The 19,080-nt window shown below is 39.4% G+C and overlaps 1 protein-coding gene across 1 annotated transcript in view; it reads right to left on the minus strand.

Annotated features, from left to right (window-relative positions):
- Window positions 1-19,080, minus strand: part of NEK1 (NIMA related kinase 1) — a 39,232-nt gene that overhangs the window by 7,080 nt on the left and 13,072 nt on the right. The window contains exons 13-30 of the mRNA XM_084263581.1: window positions 18,776-18,835; window positions 18,591-18,638; window positions 18,424-18,498; window positions 15,204-15,382; window positions 14,989-15,120; window positions 11,853-11,955; window positions 9,010-9,093; window positions 8,390-8,473; window positions 6,888-6,965; window positions 5,897-5,992; window positions 5,203-5,376; window positions 4,735-4,797; window positions 4,415-4,649; window positions 3,466-3,618; window positions 2,639-2,830; window positions 1,817-1,937; window positions 1,524-1,606; window positions 392-609 (exon numbers count right to left, since the gene is read on the minus strand). Coding sequence (XP_084119707.1) covers window positions 392-609; window positions 1,524-1,606; window positions 1,817-1,937; window positions 2,639-2,830; window positions 3,466-3,618; window positions 4,415-4,649; window positions 4,735-4,797; window positions 5,203-5,376; window positions 5,897-5,992; window positions 6,888-6,965; window positions 8,390-8,473; window positions 9,010-9,093; window positions 11,853-11,955; window positions 14,989-15,120; window positions 15,204-15,382; window positions 18,424-18,498; window positions 18,591-18,638; window positions 18,776-18,835 — 2,178 coding nt within the window. The remainder of the gene's footprint in view (window positions 1-391; window positions 610-1,523; window positions 1,607-1,816; window positions 1,938-2,638; window positions 2,831-3,465; window positions 3,619-4,414; window positions 4,650-4,734; window positions 4,798-5,202; window positions 5,377-5,896; window positions 5,993-6,887; window positions 6,966-8,389; window positions 8,474-9,009; window positions 9,094-11,852; window positions 11,956-14,988; window positions 15,121-15,203; window positions 15,383-18,423; window positions 18,499-18,590; window positions 18,639-18,775; window positions 18,836-19,080) is intronic.

Here is a 19,080-nt window from a genome sequence, read left to right on the forward strand (position 1 = left end):
GGTTATGGTCACTGAAACAGCTCCAGGAACATCAGCAGACGTACACATTCCGGTTTTGCACACATTTCTTTGTTACCTTGATGGCTATTTGAAGAAAAGGAACATTGTGGTGGATAAACACATATGTGCCCTTGTTTACAGTGAAGGTATGTCAATCACTGCCAGCTTAGAACCATTTTAAGTACAGAATTGGTTTTAAAATGACACGTTTTACCATTTCCCTAGGTTGGTCACTGAAAACAGTCACTTTTGTTTATGGCATATTTCAAGGCAGTTCCACACCCACTGAAACATTCAGCCATCTGTCCTGGCCTCACTCAGCCTCAGTGAGAAAACACCAGGAATGTTACTGCAGAAACACAAGCATTCCTTTTCTGTGCTTTAAACTTGCCTTTGGGTCATTTGCATCAAAAAGCCCCGTAGAAAGTCCAATCAGCACTGAACTTTTGCCTTGAGTTTTTGCTGGTGATATGGAACGTGAACGAGGTACGCAAGGCTCTTCCTGTGAAGACTGAGCTGACAGCACTGGTGAGGCTGTTGGTGCCACTGTGGGCTGCAGTACCCTCTGGAATAAGGGTTCATGTTGCAGGGAGTCACTGGAACAAGTTTCTGATGTGGGAAAAGAAAGGCTGTTACAAACCTAAATACAGTAAAACTCCCAAGGTCTTAAGCAGAAGGTAACTACAGTGAATAAACCTAATTTGATTCTGTTGTACAATTGAAGGGGAAAGCAAGCAGCACTGTGAAAGTATCAAAATCACTTCATAATGTGAACTTTTTGAGAATATAGAGGCTTCAGTTAAAGCCCGTTCAGTTCTTGTACCTTCTAGTTTGTGCCCATGCCTGAAATCATGGTGTCCATACACTTTCATCTCTTGCTTCTTGCCTTACACAAGATTGCTTCAAAGCTACCTCAGCATAATTCACCCCAGCGCTGGGGGAAAGAAACCCTAACAGCTTGTTTGAGCCATCCTTAAGTAGATGCAATTTTACCACCAATGGTACTTGACAGTATTGCCAAGATACTTTCTATTCTACTCAAAATATGCAAACCTGCAATTATTTCAAAGACCTCCAAGAGCAGGCAATTCTTCTATGCAATAAAGAGAAAAGATTATTATTAGCACCTGCTTAAAACCGTTTTTTTACCCAAGTTGCAGCTCAGTACTAATTTGAGATGTCTATAAACAGAGCGACACTTTCATTAAGGAAATAATCAGGTCTCAGAACATTTTAAATAGTAATTTTAAAAGGTTGGAACGTTCAGAAACTTGACATTCATATAATTTTAAGTATCACTGTGTTACTACAGGTCCTCTTCCCAAGTGGCAAAAAAACCCCACCCACGATTTGTCTTCCTAATCCATCAGGAATTTGCTTTTTAGAAGTATGAATTTTAGAAAAAAAGACCAACACACAGAAGAAAACAAGAAAACCTGCTCTTTCAGGGTTAGTGGAGAACAGAAAAGGGATGGCTCAAACACCCCATACCAGCAGCTACAACAAACGAGCCTCCAACTGACCTTCTGGAGCTTCCTTTTGTGGCTGCACCTTGTCAAGCGCTGGTTTCGTAGAAGTTGACTCATTTCTTGTGTCGTGTTGTGCTCTGTCATAAAACAGCCCATCCAGGGGAAACACCACGTAAAAACAGTCATTAGTCTCCTGGAAAACGTCTCTAAGGGCAGTAAAACTAACACAGCAGAGAAATCATGAAGCTTTAACTGACCTTAATGTTTTAACTGATGTACCAAATTCTACTTGGTTAAAGCTACTTGTTTGAAGTAGAGGGAGGGGATCAGAAGAGGAGAGTACTTACTTGTCCTCTTTCTCTTTCACCCACACTTCGTTAACAGTGATGGGAAATTCCTTACTCTCCCTACTCTGGTGCTTCTTATCTTCTGTTTCTTCCAACATCTCTGCTTCCAAATCATGAGGCTCTAAAAATGAAGAAGTCATACAGCTCATTAAAAATAAATCCAAAACAACACACGAACCCAAGAGGAACTATACATCTAAAGATTACCTTTCAATCCTTTAGCTTTAACACTTTACTGCATTTTACAGAAACAACTTCAGTTTTCTAAACTTAGAAGTTTGTTTCTGATACAAGTACCTTAAAGCTCTAACAAACTGTGTTCTCTCCAAACCTCAGTAGCACTCCCCCAAATGTCATCAGGGTGCTGGCATCATAGAGGGGAAAAGATTCCAACCCAGCTGGTTGGATGAAACAAGAACCCAATACAAAAATGTCACCAGGAAGTCGACTTTCCCCGACTGCCACAACTTTTCATACACACTGGAGAGCGGCTTTGCAACCACATCAGCCAATTCCTTGAGAACTCTGGGATGCATCTCACTGGGTCCCATAGACTCTTGTATGTTCAGGTTCTTAAGGTGGTTGCAAACCACCTGTATTCTAGAGTTTTCTAGAAACACAAAAAGGGTTTCTGGAAGTTTACAAAACACTGTAGCACATCGAATCACAACACAGGCACAGAAAGCACTCGATCCAGCTGAAAAGATGTTACTAAAAACCTGCACATTGCTTGCAGGAAGATTTAAACACATCCAGGACCAGGACTTCCTGCCTGGCAGCAGGGAGCAGACTGCAATCAGAGTTACTACTGAGACGACGTACCGTCCAGCGTAACCGGCTGGCTCTGCTCCTGGGGAGGTCCAGCGCTTTGAGACTCTGCTGGGAGAGTCACGTCAGACTCTGTGACACCAACAGGTACTGGAGGCAGAGGGCCAACAGTAGGAGCAGCTTTCGCTTCCTTCTCCTCTTCTACAAGTAAGGACTGATGATCTTCTTCAAGAAGCTCTGGAGTACCTAACACAGATGGGTTCTATTTAAACAGTGCTTTGACATGGTTTGATAATAAACTACAACGTGACTACCAGGTAAGTTAGGAATATTTGTTTCTTTGAAGGAAAATAGGGAAGTGTGCATGCTTTTAGTGTAACTATGATAAAGAAGAAAGAAAGAGCGTATTAATGTTCTCATTTGACTTGCTGCATTAGCATTAATACATGTTTACACTTGGAATACACATAATTCCTTTTATTCTTGGAAAGGACAAAATGCAGGAGCCAACCAGAAAGAAAATCAGCCACATGCCAACAAGTCACAGGCTAACAGGAAGGTAACAGGACTGATGGAATACAGTAGCTGGCTGATGACATCCTTTTCAAAGGGTTTTTCTATCAGAAGTCCAAGACATTAGAACAAAGAGATGATCCTTCCCTTTCTGTGCATCCTTCATTTCTTAGCACTTCACTGAAATATTTCTGTGCCCCACAGATTCAACTTGTGCTGACATTTAGAACACTGAGAACTGAGGCAACACCCAGATGTGGGGAGCAAGAGTGAGGATGGAACATGCTTCTGTGACTTCAGAACTGTGACAAACTGGCAATCTGGCACTTCCTACACCTGCAGTGCAGGTAATCACCAGCTGCACTTACCATTTATTACATCTACGTCCTCAAGGAGGTCAGTTTGCAGCTGCAACTCTGCTTCTCCTAGGATCTTCAGAACTGAATCAGTAGGGCTTTTGCCCCAGACTTTCCTGTGGGGTTCACCAATATCCAATTTAATTACTTCCCCCAGAGTCTGTACTGTTGGGACACAAAACACACATACAGAAACTTAGAAACTTCTATTGACTTTTTATACAATGAAGAAAAACTCTGTAAGAGGTAAAACTATGAAGTCAGACTCATGCCACCTCACTCCAAGTCAGCCAGCCTAAAGACCCTCCTCAGAAGTCTAGTGTTTTTCTTCACCAAAATAATTTTCCTCTCTCCCAGGAGGAATGTTTCAACCTGGCACGAGATGGGCTTAGCTTTACCTGAAATGGGAAACTAAATACTCCCATCCTGCTAGCCTTTGATGTTTCCGTTCTTTCTCACTCCAAGGAAAACAGAGGCTATAAAGAAGAGAGAGGAAGGAAACCGAGGGGAAGGAAACCAAGGGGAAGAAAACCAAAAAGCACCAAGATAGATGAATGGCACAATGAAAGTAACTGATATAAATGAGAAGCCTCTCAGTTTTTATTGTTTTGCCACTTATATAAAAGGATTTTCAAGTTAAAAAAGAAACTTCCCTAGATTTTAAGTGGTTTTTATTCTTTCCGTGCCTATTTAAGAGACACAAAGAAAGCTACCAGGCATTTCCTCAGCTAACTACTTGTTGAAATGAGGAAATTACTTGTTTTATCTCCTGCAGGCCAATTAATTCCTCAGTCTGTGTCTTACTCCTTATCCAAGGGAATACAGAACCAACTGCTTTTCAGAAGATGACAAACAACAGGTAACAAGACTGTAATAATGAGTATTTGCTATATAAAAATCAGACACTACACATGGTAAACTGATTTGCCAGTATCACAGTGACCAGAAAAAAAGGACTTACTGTCTGTTCCAGAGAGAGAATCTTCCATGGATAACTGAGCTAGAGGAACCACCAACTCAGATGCCCCTGGTTCCCACTTTTTGCGATCTCCTAGGAGTGGATGGTCACCTTCTTCTTGTTCCTTACCACCCTCAGGCCCAGCTGATCCAGAGGTGTTTTTACACTCCTTTTTTCCTTTCTCATCTTCTTGAGTTTTAAGATTTTGATTTAATCTTCTCAGAATTTCTCGTTTATTCTGAAATAAGGGGCAAAAGGTATCACATCCAACAGTGCCTTGCTCAAAAGGAAAATGAAATGAAACCAAATAGAATTTGACATACTTGCATTACAGCATCTGGCTTTTTTATCTCCTCGGCTTCCTGGACAGCAGTCACATTTTCATCCTTCAAGACCACGAAGCATGAAATACAAAGTGGTAGAACATGTCAGAAAAAAAAACACTTGAGAATATTAATAGGTGTAATAATGAAAATTCATCTCAAACTTCTCCACTGGTGAGTGTGGACAGGCTGAAACAGAATCTTCCACTAATCATGACTGATCAAAACTGCAGTCTAGGGTCCATCATAAGCCATTTTGCTCAAAACTGACTGAATTTGGTTTCAATAGATGTATTTCAGCAGCTTCCAAATTTTGTTTCCTTATGACATTTTTTATTTCCCCAATTAGAAAAACCAGGTATCCTCATGATTTCTACCTACCTAATCTACATGTTCTTGTAAAAATTATTTTTCAAATCAGGTTTGGGTTCTTTTTTCTAATTGAAGCTACCCTCTTAAAGTACCTACCACACCCACTTCCTTCAAAGCAGAAGTCATAGAGATGACGGGTGTCCCATGCTTCACTGGAAGCTGTGGCTTGGGAAGAGCTGCTCCAGGCTCTTGCAGTCCATGCACTGGACTGTGTTCTGTAGCTCCCACATGAAAAGGCACATTAGGATTCTTTACCCCTTTGGCTATCAGCTGGAGAGATTCAGTTTTAAAAACAAACAAGAAAACAAGTTACCTTTAAGATTTTGCACATTAAACACAGTATTATCGAAAAGGCTGAGTAAACCTTAGAAAAGGACAAGAACACCACGTTTCCATACAAATACACTGCCAATGCACATGTGAACTGTTTCCAGTTTATCAGCTGCACATCACCCTGGTTTTTGTAGGGATATATTGCTAGTCGGACTTGTCACACCACAGCACACAGAAGCAAAAGATGAAGTAGGCTTTTGTAAGTTACAGATCATCAATAGAATATTTAAGGTCATGATAAGGATTCTTAGGTTTGATGTGTTGAAATTCTTGAACCAAATTCTTTACAATTTACTTAAGGTTAGGCTGCTGATGAGGGAGTTCTGACTGACAGACGCTCTCCTCAGTTTCAGAAGACAAGCTTAATGATCTAAGTTTGAAAAAGAGATATGGGGTTTCAGTTATATGGAGATATGGCACTACATTGTTCCTGTGTGTAACAGATTTGCTTCCTTACGTGTTCCTCCCAGGCTCTTTTCTCCCTTTCAGATGCTTCCTTTCTCCTCTGCTCTAGCTGCTCTTTCAGAACTGCAGCTCGAGCATTTGCTTGGGCCTACGGTAAACAAAGAGGGAGAAAAAAAGACCAATTTAAAACCAGAAAAAGCATTAGTACCCCATTCCACAGAGTTTTAAAGAAGAAACATTCTGGGATTACTTCATCTTCCTTTCTATCACTTATCTCACTTCTCTCACAGTCTATTGTATGTCTATGTGAAGGGAGGACTCCGGTGACACTCAACATCACCACGCAAGTACCATATCTAATCTTCAAGGTTGAAACAACAGCAATGCCACAATATTTACTTACAGTTCTGAAGCCAAATGTATTAAGGACAAAATATTAAACATTTGGTTTAAACTTTACAACCTTACTCAGCACAAACACAAAAAGCATCAATTGCTGTTTCACCTCTAGTTTTAAGGTTAGCTTGTTTGCACACTGCTCTTGGAAGGCAATGGGAAAAAAGTGACAGAACAGAGAGAGTAATACTTTCTATGCCTTGTATGGTAGAGAGAGTTACTGATATAAAAACACCACATGGAATAAAGTTCCAATCAAACCCTGGATTTCTGTGAAACATGTTTGTTTTACGTCCACTTCATCACAGTGGTATATAGCTCACCTTCCAATCCACATGTAACATATGTCAGCACATGTCATTTTGCCTGCCTTTATTCTTTTAACCAAAATAAAGTTGGTTTTAGTCAAGGTTCATCTTCCTTTCCCTTTCACTATGGAAATGCTGTTTTAGCTCTACCAAATTGTCTTTGAGACTTAAAGCTAACTTAGAAAGAAATCTCAAAGGCAAGGATGGGAAAAATGTTTGAAAACTACTGAGATAAAACAGAGTTGTTACATCACTGCAGTTAAAATAAAAAACCCTTTTACTGGATGTATGAATAAACTCTTGACAGCAATATGAAATTGAGGAGAGTACTACCATTACCTTCTGCGCTTCTATCTTTTTGCGCTTCAGTTCCACTTCCTCACTTGACTCTTGTCCATCAGAACTGGCAGCATCACTCTGCAAAGTAAGAGTCCTCAAAGAATTATCATTAATTCATGTATTTAAAAGCTGAGCAATCTCAGTGACTACTCAGATCAGTGTGACTGTATGACTCACGGGGCAATTTCACTCCTAACTCCTCACTCAAATTTAACGTATACTGGAACAGAACTTCATCCTCGAGATGTGTTGGGTTCTGGTTTGGTGAGGATTTTCCTGGGGGTTTTTTTTAGGTGGGAGGGGGGTTGGGTCTGTTTTTTGTTTGGTTTGAGGGAGGGTTTGATGTCATTTTAAAAATAGGAAGCTTTTACAAGGTAGGAATAAAGTAATGTGCCTGCTGTTGCAAGGGAAGTGACCTATCAATGCTGGCCCCTCAAGCTGCCACCCCACGTCACCGCTGCACACTCTGCAGGTAAGGTATACAACCAGTTTTGAAGGTCTGGAATTCCAGTTTCTTCCACTGTACATGCTCCAAGGAAGGTGCAGTGGGTGAGGGGGGGAAATGGAGTTAAGCAAGAACAATATCTCTCTACCCCTGAAATCTGTTCTCAAACTCTCTTCTTATTTACAGAACAGACAATAAGAGCTCTGACAGGATTGTTTCATTGGTCATGACCAGCTTGTGCAGACCTTCTACTTAAACTATTTAGAAGGCCTGCTTAGTAGGCTTCTTGGAGTATAAGAGTATTGGAAGTAGTAATTTAGAAGCCGGTAATCAGCTGAGGAAACCCAAACACTCCAGTGACACAGGATGTGGAACACACAGGAATGCAAGATCACACAGTAGGTTAATGAGAAGAGAAACTCCAGCCCATATTTACACCACTGATTGCCTCTTGAATGAAACTCTTTTTCTTAAAGCAGCAAATGGATTGCTTCTAAGGGTGCCTTAAGTTATACATTTGACACCTTAGGAATTGTTCATTTCAAATCCACTTTATGAACATATTATTTTGGTTTTGTTGCATTATGACCGTATTTTGGAAGAGTGATGTTTGAAAAGAGGTATTGATTAAATTGAGCTCATGCCAAGAGTTTCAAGCTTTAATCCAAGCCTCCTGTGTGTATGAAAAGAATTGGTTCACATGCATTCCATATGAGTATTGTCAAACTGGGAATTCCAGAGAAGTCCCTGTAACTAGGAGCAAAGAACTAAAAACATGCTAGTGCTTGATGAAAAATTTGTGTGTCAGATGATGGAACCTTATATTGTCTTGTTTTTAAAACACTGTTATCTTATAGGCACTGAAGTTGCACCTCCAGCACTGAAATAACAAACAGATTTTGCATATTTGGGAAGAGATACACGTGCACAAACTGTAGAACAGAATTAAATGTCAAAAATATATGTCTATATATATGAACTGCCTATGTGAAAAGGGATAAGACAGCACATCCCACAGATGACTTCCTTAAGTATTTAAGGTTCTTTTTCAACCAACCTTCTCCCCACGCAGTTTTGCTCTGATCTGTTGACGTTCATTAAAGTTCTGTAGCCGAATCTGTCTCAATCTTGCCAAATATTCCTAAGGCAAAGAAAGAAAATAAGTTTCAGTATAACTGAAAGTGTCTCCAGCATGGTTAACTTAAAATACATCAAATTCCATTTAAAAAAAAAAAAAATCACAATGGGTGAGAAAAGCCAAACAAGCAAAACCACATTATCACCACATTAGCAACCGCTTATCTCCAGAAAAATGAAATCAAGAAAAGCAGAATTTATGTTCCCCAGGACTAAGCTATCATTACATTTTATATCACTAAAGTCTAGGAGCAATTATATTTAAGGATTAAGATACAGAGTCATATCTATACATTCAAGAACCTGAGACAGACCGATGTGGATATTTACCGATTACTAAAATAAAACGCTCAACAACAACCAAAAAAACAACAACACACCTGAACCCCTGAACTTTAGACAGTAAAATATGTCCTAGGAATTTATAAAGACCTTTTACTTTGTTACACAGATGAACCATGCAGGGAAACTGGGCACAGTCAAGGTCAAACTAGTGCTGTTTGTGTGATGAGCCAAGGGGCGAACATGCGGCAAGCATACCTCTTCCTCCTTGTTTCTGGATTTCCTTCCTCTTCCAGAAATGGGCCTGCCTCCATAGATATCTGCCACGCTTTGCAGTGTGCCCTGTTTGCCATTTAATGGTATCAAATTTAAGGTGGCTGAGGGAGTTAAAATTATCTGCTTTATCCAGTAACTGTTCACTTATAAGAAACGAAACCCAGCAATGATCTGCAGTTGCGCTGAAGTTCACCGATAGCCCCTTTTCACTTAAGCAAGGCATACGACAGTGGTAACTACAAATCCTGAGCAGCCAAAGAGAGAGACTAGAGCTTTAAGAATACAGTTGCCTTCTCCCTGTGATTCTGATGATTTCCAGCATTAGAAAGCCTAAATTCCAACGGGCATGAGTTTTTCTACATCTGTATTGTATGCAAATTATGGCACAGAGTTGGTATTTCTGCCATTGTTGAGCCAAGCCTAAAATAGAAGTGGAATCTTTTAACATTCTTAGATTAAGCTTCTTCCACAACGGTGACTTTAAAATACATGATAAGTAGCAAACTCAAAAACCTAATAAAATACTTCATTATACATATTACATCCAAGAAGCTGTGTTAAATGCCTATTACACGTGCATTCACAGCGTACAGTCTCGTGAGGGTGCTGTGCTCAGTACCCCAACTGTCACCGAAAGGATTCCAACCCTGAAGGAAGTCCAATACAAAACAGCACAAGAATCATTCAACTCCAGGTTTCCTGCTTGGATTAAAATTCAAAATGTTGAAATTATTTTGGTAATGATGCACTGCTATAAGCCTCTGCTGAACAGGTGAAAAATACCTTTGTCTCTTAACTCAACATACAATAATGACAGTAAGCATGCACGGGATAGTCACAGAGACCTTCTGCCTTATAAAACACCTGGGCTTTACCTTACTCAAGCTTTAGCGTAGGGAACCATCAGTAATTGCTCCAGTTAAGTTCTGGATGGGGAGGACTGAAGCCAAATACTCTGGATAAATACTCTCTTAGCAAAAAATGAGCTTATTTCTTCACTTCTGCGGTTTAGTGACTGGGGATTCAAGTTCGTTTAGGTATTTTCATCGAAATAAAGGAGATTTACATCACTGCACTTACACAAGCAAGAAACTGAAGAAAGATTTGAGAATTGCTTTTCTTTCTGTAGATTGTTAACTTTTCCTCATCTGCATACATTAACATTTCCCAAGAGCAGGGCTCTATGTTTTACAATACCACACAGATACAGTGAGTAGCAAATTAGATCAGCAGCTGTCTTAAGTTATGATAGAAGTATCATCAAACCTCAGACTGCCACTTAAAAATCAAAATCAAGAGCAACTACAACAGAAGTTGGGGAAATTAGTGTAAGTCATTTGACTTACAAGTCCTTATACAACAAAAAGCTGCATGCTAGTTGATGATTCTCAACAATTTTTCCTCTCAGGTCACCATGGTCTGGACAACAGTCCCATCCCCACAGGAAAACTCCTGCCAGCTAGTCAAATTTTAATCCTGCACACACAGAAGAAACCTGCTGAGAATTTCTCCACTATCAATGGCAAATGATAGTACATGAATTTGGAATCCTGGCTTTGAATTACATGTGTTAAACACCTGGAAGTTACTTTTACAGCTGGTCAGTGACCTCCCTGGTTTATTACAGCAGCCAATTAAGACTAAAACATTCGGGCTCAGCGGAATGCGTTAGAGAAACATGAACCTGAATACTTGGGTATCTTGCATTTATTGATCTCATACATTTAATGCCAACAGAGTCAAGAACAAAATGGAAGCAGGTATTACTGAGGACTTGTCTAAGAAGAGACAGGCTTAAAACGAATTGTTCATTTTTTCAAAACAATATACTGGTCTTAGAGGTTTTTAAACAAACAAGCCACCTTTTGAAGTGGAAGACTCGTGCTTTAAAACATATACACTAAGCTAAGGATTCTTAACCATCAGAGCAGTGAATCAAAGTATCTATGAATTCCTAAGTGAAATAAACCCTGAAACAAAGACGTGGCTGTAAATCAGGATCTGATATTCAGATGTAGCTCAGGAGATGGTTCTATAATTCTGCAGTTGGTCTCACCTCACTGTTATGCTGCACAGCTCTTTAATTTCAGCAGCTGACAGTGATACCATGACACAGTGGTATCTGAACAGTGTGAGGAAGCACTCAAACCCCAAAACTCTTCACATTGTTACAACACAGTTTAACACAAAGTCCTAGTGCAAATCAGTCACTTCTAAGACAGCTGTACTGCAATGCAAACTTCCTAAAGCAATACTGACTTTAGAACAGCAAGCAGAAAGAACAAATAATATTTCATGACACTGTCCACTAGTTAATCTCTAAAGAGTAAAGGCTTTAGAAACCCCAATCCCAACAAAGCTGGATGTCTTCATAATAACCTCTCAATAAGCAGAACGTGGTGTTTGTAATACACTACTGCATCTGGTCATTATCTATATCAGCTTAATCAAACTTCATTTTCAGTTCAGGCTACTCAACACTAAACAAAGCTTAATTTTAACCAACTCTTCAACACTCTAAACAGAAAAAAAATGAAATGAACGTTTTAAAAATCATGATGTCAGGTTAGACACATGCAAAAAAAGCTGATTTCCTTTGTTAATAAACTTACAGTGGTGAGAAATGTATTGCACAATTCTGTGAGCGTTAATAAAATCAAAAACAAAAATGCAAAAACCACCTACCTCCCATTTTATCTCTCCTTTTTTTTTTTTTAAATAATTAAGGGAAATATTTAGCCAGCATTTCATGGTTATAATGGTACTTCTAATTTTCATAAAGCATGCTGAAACAGTAATATACATAGGAAGACAAGATTCCATACCATGTGTCCTTCAGCTCGAGCTTTGTTTTCCATGGCTTCTCTCTTTCGCTGCCAGAATTCTTCAACTTGCTTTGCTCTATCTGCAGCTATCCATCCTTTCTGCCTGAGTAATTGCAAGCAAGATGAAAGTCTCAGAAAGATGACACTCAAGAAACCCCCCTGCAATTATTTTAAGTAGGACACACAAAAGAAAGTAGCTTTCTATGAGTAAGTCATCTTCAGAAAATGCCTTTCATCAGCCAAAATACATGTCAGACTTCCACAGAATAGAGGAAAACAGGTTCAACTAAGGTAAACGAACAATTAAAAAACCTTCAATCAAACCCAAAACACCCTTTCTGTCCTTCCAGATCCTGGTCATCAAAACAAAAATGAATGTGAAAACACCATCTTAGTGCGATTGTTCCTGAAAGTGTCTCAGCTTGTTTCATTACTGTTTGTGAGCAAGAAGCTTCCTTCACAGTTTTCCTTCAGAGATGAGCAAGAACTGATCACATGAGCCAGTCAGTAAGGTCAGTACTGCAGCAGTCTTTCAAGGCCTACCTATGTTTGGAGTAAGAGCTTCTACTGCTTGGATAATTAATACAGTGCTGGTATTATCAGAGTGTTCTGGGGAATTTCTGTTTGGTTTTAAAGGGACCATGAAGGAATGTTCCCATCTTCGAATTAGTCAGAACAAGATTGTTGTTTTTTTCACATGTTCTACCCCAGGTCAGGGACCTCCTGGGGCAGATAAGGAGGCTACATTCAAGTCCCCCTAACTGAGCTCCTGACAAGTCTCCTACTACATCCATGCAAACATTTTGCAGAAGGTCCAGTTTCTTACAAAACTGGTTAGAAGCAGACTCAGGGGAAGCTTGGTATTAAAAAACCCCAACAAAACCCACTGAGAAATGGTGTAAGATATTAAAAAAGTGATGGAATGAGGCAGCAACCCCCCTTCCCAAGGAAAACCCTTGCCTGGTTTGACTTTGGGGATCCAGTAACAGGCAGGAAGTAACTGGAATGGGCTGGTAGCAATAGCCCATCATTCTGAAAGAGTTAAATAAAGAACCATTTTGGAATAGAGGTGTTGTTGCTAGCAATTCATTAATGAATTAGCACACTAATTAAACATCCTTGCATCTTTTTTTCTCTTCCCTCACCTACCTGCTGCACAGGCAACAAGGAAATGAAATATTTCCCTATGTTACAATTCATTAAGAGGAAGACAAGGGATAAAATTACTTTGATACAAGAAAACAAATGCCATAGCTGCTCTGAAAAGGGAAGAGGATCCACACTAGTGTTACTGATAAACAAGCAAAGGATAATTTTTGTATACACATTTGACTCACTGCAATGCTTTTACTATAACAATTCATTCCATATGAACTCAAGTGGAATCAGCCCAAATTCGTGTCCTATAGCTGAAGCTTACCTTACAGTGTTGGAGGACAGGTTGCTGCCCAAGCAAAAAACAACCAAACAAAAAAACCCCAAACCCATTTCACAAGAAAAATTTATTTTCACTAAATTTTATGTAAGTGGTTTTCCCTGCTTTAAAGCTAAGCAGCTCAACTCAATTTCTTATGGGCTGCATTTCTGTCCAAGAGTCAATTTCTAAAGATTATTAGCATTGAAAATACTTGTTAGCATCAGTAGTGTAAACAAAGACTGCAACTTGAGGATTTCTCAATGTTTACATACACCCTAAATTGCTTATTTTTAAAAAAGCTGCAATTACTCAAAAACTTTGGTTGAGCTACACATCCTGAACACTTATCTTTATGTTACCTCCAGCTCGGCTAGCTATGAGAATAAAACTGCTCCTAGATAACAAAGCACAAACACTTACCACACTTTAAACACTAAGAAACAGCTCCTCAACTGAAGACTAAAGATAATACTGTTTATAAAGATAATAAAAATAAATTCTATTTTGACATTTCTGCACAGTATTTTCACTCAGAGCTTCTGAGTTCAAGCCAAGTATTATTTGATATTGTCAAATGTGCAAGGCAAAGAATGGTTCCTAATCTAAGCAAGACAGGGAATCGTGGCATTTTGTGCGAAGCACTGAGAATAAACAGAGGAGGATGAAAATGAGTCTAGATCAGCTGGGAAAACAGATCTTCCAATAGTGGGGTGTACCAGGAGGACTTTGAATTAGCTCACAACAGCCCAAATTGGTGTAAATGAAATAAAATATACCTTGTAGCTTGCAAAATTGTAATGTGTGATGTTATTGCTGTTTTAAAATAGGGGGAAAAATCTACGAAACAAAAATACATTAAATCTTAAAACTCAATAAGATTAGTTTTCTGTGGCCAATTTCTTTTCTTCACATTAACTCCATTTTTCTCCTCCATGGGTTACACCACTGGATCTGCAGGAGTTTGAATAATGCATGAGAAAATCTGTCCCTCTAGGAAAGTTAGCAATAGTCACATATTAAACTTCAGGAAAAAAGTTATCTTCCCATTTCCTGCTCACAAATGCAGACACAGTTCTTTGGGCAACATTAACAGATCTTAAGGAGACCAGAGAAGTTCTGAAGAGGTGAAATCATAAAAAATAAAATCAATACTTATATACAATAATTTTATATATAAAATATTCAGTTTCTAGTAATTGTAAAGAATAAGCATCACCAAAGGAGAAGCTGCACACCATTGTAACACATTTGTACCCCTGTGAAGAAAGCTCCTCAAGATTTCAACTGATGGATGAACAGGAGCTAGCAATACTGGGAGCGTTCTAGACACTCTCCTACGCTGGAGTCTCAAGCAGTGAGATGTAGAGAAAGCAGAATGAGATGAGAAGGAAGCATCTTGGCAGGTAACACAAAAAGGGGAACTATGAAAAAAGCAAAGGAGGAGGCTTATAATATTATCTGCAAGTGCATTAAGCCAAGAATTTTGCCTGCTATCTAGTTTAGTTAGTTGTTAGCAATCTGCTTTTCCCCACTATGGGGGAAGCCAAGGTTTCCATTGGTTCTAAGAGAACTGTAGTCTGCAGGGGACTAACACAGAAACAGACAGCACAGTGCCAATGGCTAAAGGGGTTTTGAGACACGTCCGACTACGAAATGGAACGAGACACAGAACAGGCATCTAACACGTAGGGACAGATTTACGGATTATCACAGTCCAACCTGTTTGCATTGGCTTGTTTAGACACCTCCTTCAATCTTTTCATTTTTTTCCTAACTGCACCAGCATCAGGTAAATGGTGATGACCTGCAGGCCCCTTAGGAACTCCTGGACGTATTCCAGGTGGAATTCCTCTGTAGATAAATACGTACAGTAACTTTTAATTGCTCTCATCTAGAACAGACCACATGCAGCTTCTAGTGGAAGGTAGCCATACCTTTCAACAACTTCTCGGCCTTGTATTTTCGCCCTCAGTTTGGCTTCCCTCTCTTCAGCTACTCTAATGTTTTCCTTTTGCTGTTGCATCTGGTCAAAAATAGCATGGTAGTGTTCATACTGTCCTCTGGAAGACACGGGAAAAGGACCAACACCACCTCCACCGCCATAATATGGTGCCTGGAAATCAGAAGGGGTAGGGTGGAAATCTCAAACACTGCTTTCAACAAGCCCTTCCAAATTTTCACCTCCTCAGCAAAATAAAAGCATTACTATGTCCTGCAACAGAGGCTGAATTAGTCCTAGTTTTAATCCTGGCACGCCCCTATTTTAAATTGAAAGCTGTTTTTTCTGTTAGCATCGCAAAGTAACACAGCATCTCACCTTCCTCTGGTAACACGTGTCACACATTTTGGAAGTTGTTGGTAACAAATCCATTACAGTGTCATTGGAGACAGCTGGTCTACACTGCACAAAAGCTAAAAGTGATACCATGCTAACAGAGGTACTGACTGATTTGTAGCCAAACACCCTTTTTTTCCCACAAAGCTGGAATCAAGCACACTTAAGTCACCAAACAGCACAAAGTGCAGATTTACCTGTGGATCCCCATTGTTACCAACCTGTAATTTGGTTGCACCACCACAAGTGAGATGCTTCCTTACTAAACCTCAGATCAGGAGAGCATCTACAACAAGCCACTGTTGTATGCAAATTATCTCTGTTATTCTCAAAGAATCAGAGTTCCTACAGAACCTTCATGGGGAAAATAATAATAAATAAAGAAAAGAAAATGTTGCAAAGCAGCTGTGTACAGGAGTAGCCAAGGATGGATGCAGAAAATGTAAAACTGGCAAAAAAAGGTTAAGGTTGTCAGCACATGCGTAAAAAACAGTCCCTTTAAACCTGGGGGAAGCAGCCAAATAGCCCATGGGAGTGAACCTACAGAATTTGTTTAATGATAATATCAATATCCCTTCCAGAGCAGTCTTTAAGTGTTTTAAATAAACTCAAATAGGTGAGTGCAGATGTGACAGGTTTAAGGTTGCCTGCTTAAAAGTCCTTGAACAGATGATGTTTGACAATGGAATTTAGCTCACATTCTGAGTTTCAGTTGCTCAACACCCATCAATACTCCCCATCATCCACATGAAAGATTTATCCCAGCTTTCAAACAAATATGCAGGTATGCTGTTCACCTGAATAAATATAATGCACTATACCAGACTACGGTTTCTACAAACAGAAGGCAGAGGTGCTTCAGACACTACTCAAGGGTTTGCCTATCATTTTTAGAGCTCACTTTTCAAAAGGATTATCTAAAGAAATAGTAGGATCAGTCTCTGGACGAATGCTATGAGCAGGTGCCCACCAGTTACAGCCCCTGCTGTATCCCAAAGCCGTATCCTCACCATCTCTTTGTCTACTTTCCCTCAGAAACACGTGCCAAGCCCAAAAGAGAAGCAGAAACTCCTGCAGAGTGTGACCCCACAGCAGCTTTTGAAGAAAACTATCAGAAAGCTTGAACAATGCTATTTGACAGCATCATCAGGGAGTTACTGGATGCACTGTTTTCATGATGGAGAAAGGAAAAGGGTAATGAATACCCTTATAGTAAAGGATACTGTAGTAGCACATGGAAGCCTGGAGTAATGAAAACCTGGTGGCCTGCAGTAGGACTTGTAACTATGCAATCTGGAGAAGACATTTCAGTGAATTTTAAAGCATGTCTCATGACATTTTACACCAGTGACACTCAGTGAAAATATCCACAGCCACTGAATCTGTATCCCGAGTTGACTAAGACTCCTGATAACAAGGCAGCTGTAACTACAACAGAACAGTTCAGATGTTTGCACTGTACAAGGACCTTCCAACACAATTCTCAAAGTGAAATCAGAAGCAGGTCTGTTTTCAGGAACAGACAGAGCTCGGATCCAAACGAACAATACATGGTGTGGTATGGAAGCCTGCATTGGTGCCTGCTGGTTTCACCTTGCGAGGGACAGCGGAGGACAGCACAGGCACTAAAACATCATTTTAGATTTTACCATTAAATCAGCACCTGGTAGTTTTTAAAGACTGGTATACTTAAGTTTGTTTTTATATTTAAACTTGACTTATAGGATGTGTGGCACCCATCAAAGATAATGCCTATTTTGAAAGGATATACTTAATAAACAGCTACTGAAAACTAGTCAAACACTTGTGTATTTCTCATACTCTTGTACAAGAAACAGAAACCAAAATCACTGTTCATTTTGGCTCTACTGCATGGTCAGAACTTGTTTACAAAAACCCTACTAAACATGTTTTCTAAGATTTTTTATCACACAGAATCACACGGTTGGAAAAGACCTTTAAGACCATCAAGTCCAACCATTCCTGTCCTATGCTAACCCATACCTCTAAGTACCTGATCTACCCTTTTTTTAAACACATCCAGGATGTGACTCAACCACAAAACAAATAGCTGTGTTTTAATCCATTTTCTATTATCAAACAGATTTACACCACAGCAAAATTTAAATTCCTGCCCTGGCTCTGTCTGATGAAAGCATCCAGACCTTGAAATAACTCTGTGAGGCTGCTTTCCAGAATAGTTGTGTTTTCATGAAACTACAACACAAGCAGGCCAAAAGAAACTGTGATAGGCTTTAGATTAAATTCTGTAAGAAGCAAGGGACTAAAGAGTGTACTGCTCTAAAAAAAAAATAGCTTACTCAGCGTTTCTCACCCCCCAGTGAACAATTTACCAGTGGCTATAAACATGCTAACTACCAAAGGCTGTTCGAAGCAGGTGTTTAACACCAGGGAAAGAGGCCCACTATCATCATATGAGAACCTGGAAAAAGGTTTCAACAAAAGAATTCAAGAACAAATTTGAATGTGAAAGAAGCTGTTCATGCAGAGATTCAGCACAGGAGAAGTAGCAAAAGCAGGAGTGGAAAAAAAAAAAGGTGGTGCACGAAAACCATTGCTGGCAGAAAGAGAAGAGATTCAGAAGCTTATTAAGTATTAAAAATCAAAGCTGTACACGATCTCCAAAAAGCCAGGGAAGAGAGTTTGTTATAAAGTTTGCCTTAAATTGACCATGGATTAATAATGGGTAGGCCCAAGAATTGACCTCCAAGAGCAGATCTTTCTGAAAAGAGAAGACCATGCCAGGTAACCAAAGGAGGGGAAACAGACTACACCACATTTCTGCATCTGCTGCCAACCTTAACATCACCACTTCCACCTGAACCAAGCACATTCCTCCATCCTTGTTCCCTGGCTCTGTTTATTCGTTCCATCTGAAGGAGAAAACAATACAGGAAAACATAATTCAAGGAAACACTAAGTAAAAATTGAACTTCACTATTCACATCTTTTAAACGTATTTTACCTTTTCTTTTTCCAATCTTCTCATTTCATCTGCCTTCAGGAAACTCACCTGCAGTGCATAAGGATTAAACACATTTAGTAACTGGGAAATGGAACTACTCTGTATTCTTACACAACGTGTAGCAGACCACAAAGATATTTCATTAAAATTACTACAGGTGAGAAAAAAGCCCGAGAATTGTCTACCTGATCTCTCTGGCGTTTTTCTTTTTCAGGCAATTCAAACTTTTTCTTTTTTGAAGGTTCCTGAAAAATAAGCACATAATTTGATGTTTACTAGTGAACCATTAATCTGTGCAGTTTTTGTCAAGATAGGTTAGTGCTCTGATTGCTGGCCTATGTCCACAAAGATTTTTAAAGAATAGTAACTTAAAAATCAGTGTTGCATAATGTTTGTGAAAAAAAGGTAAGAAGGAAATGTCTGATGGTTTTATTTTGTCATTCTTGTTCTGCAGTTAGGTTTTCACTACTCTGAAAATCATCAGGTGATT

The sequence above is a fragment of the Gallinula chloropus genome, assembly GCF_964237585.1.
Source record: "Gallinula chloropus genome assembly, chromosome: 4".
NCBI classification, from domain to species: domain Eukaryota; kingdom Metazoa; phylum Chordata; class Aves; order Gruiformes; family Rallidae; genus Gallinula; species Gallinula chloropus.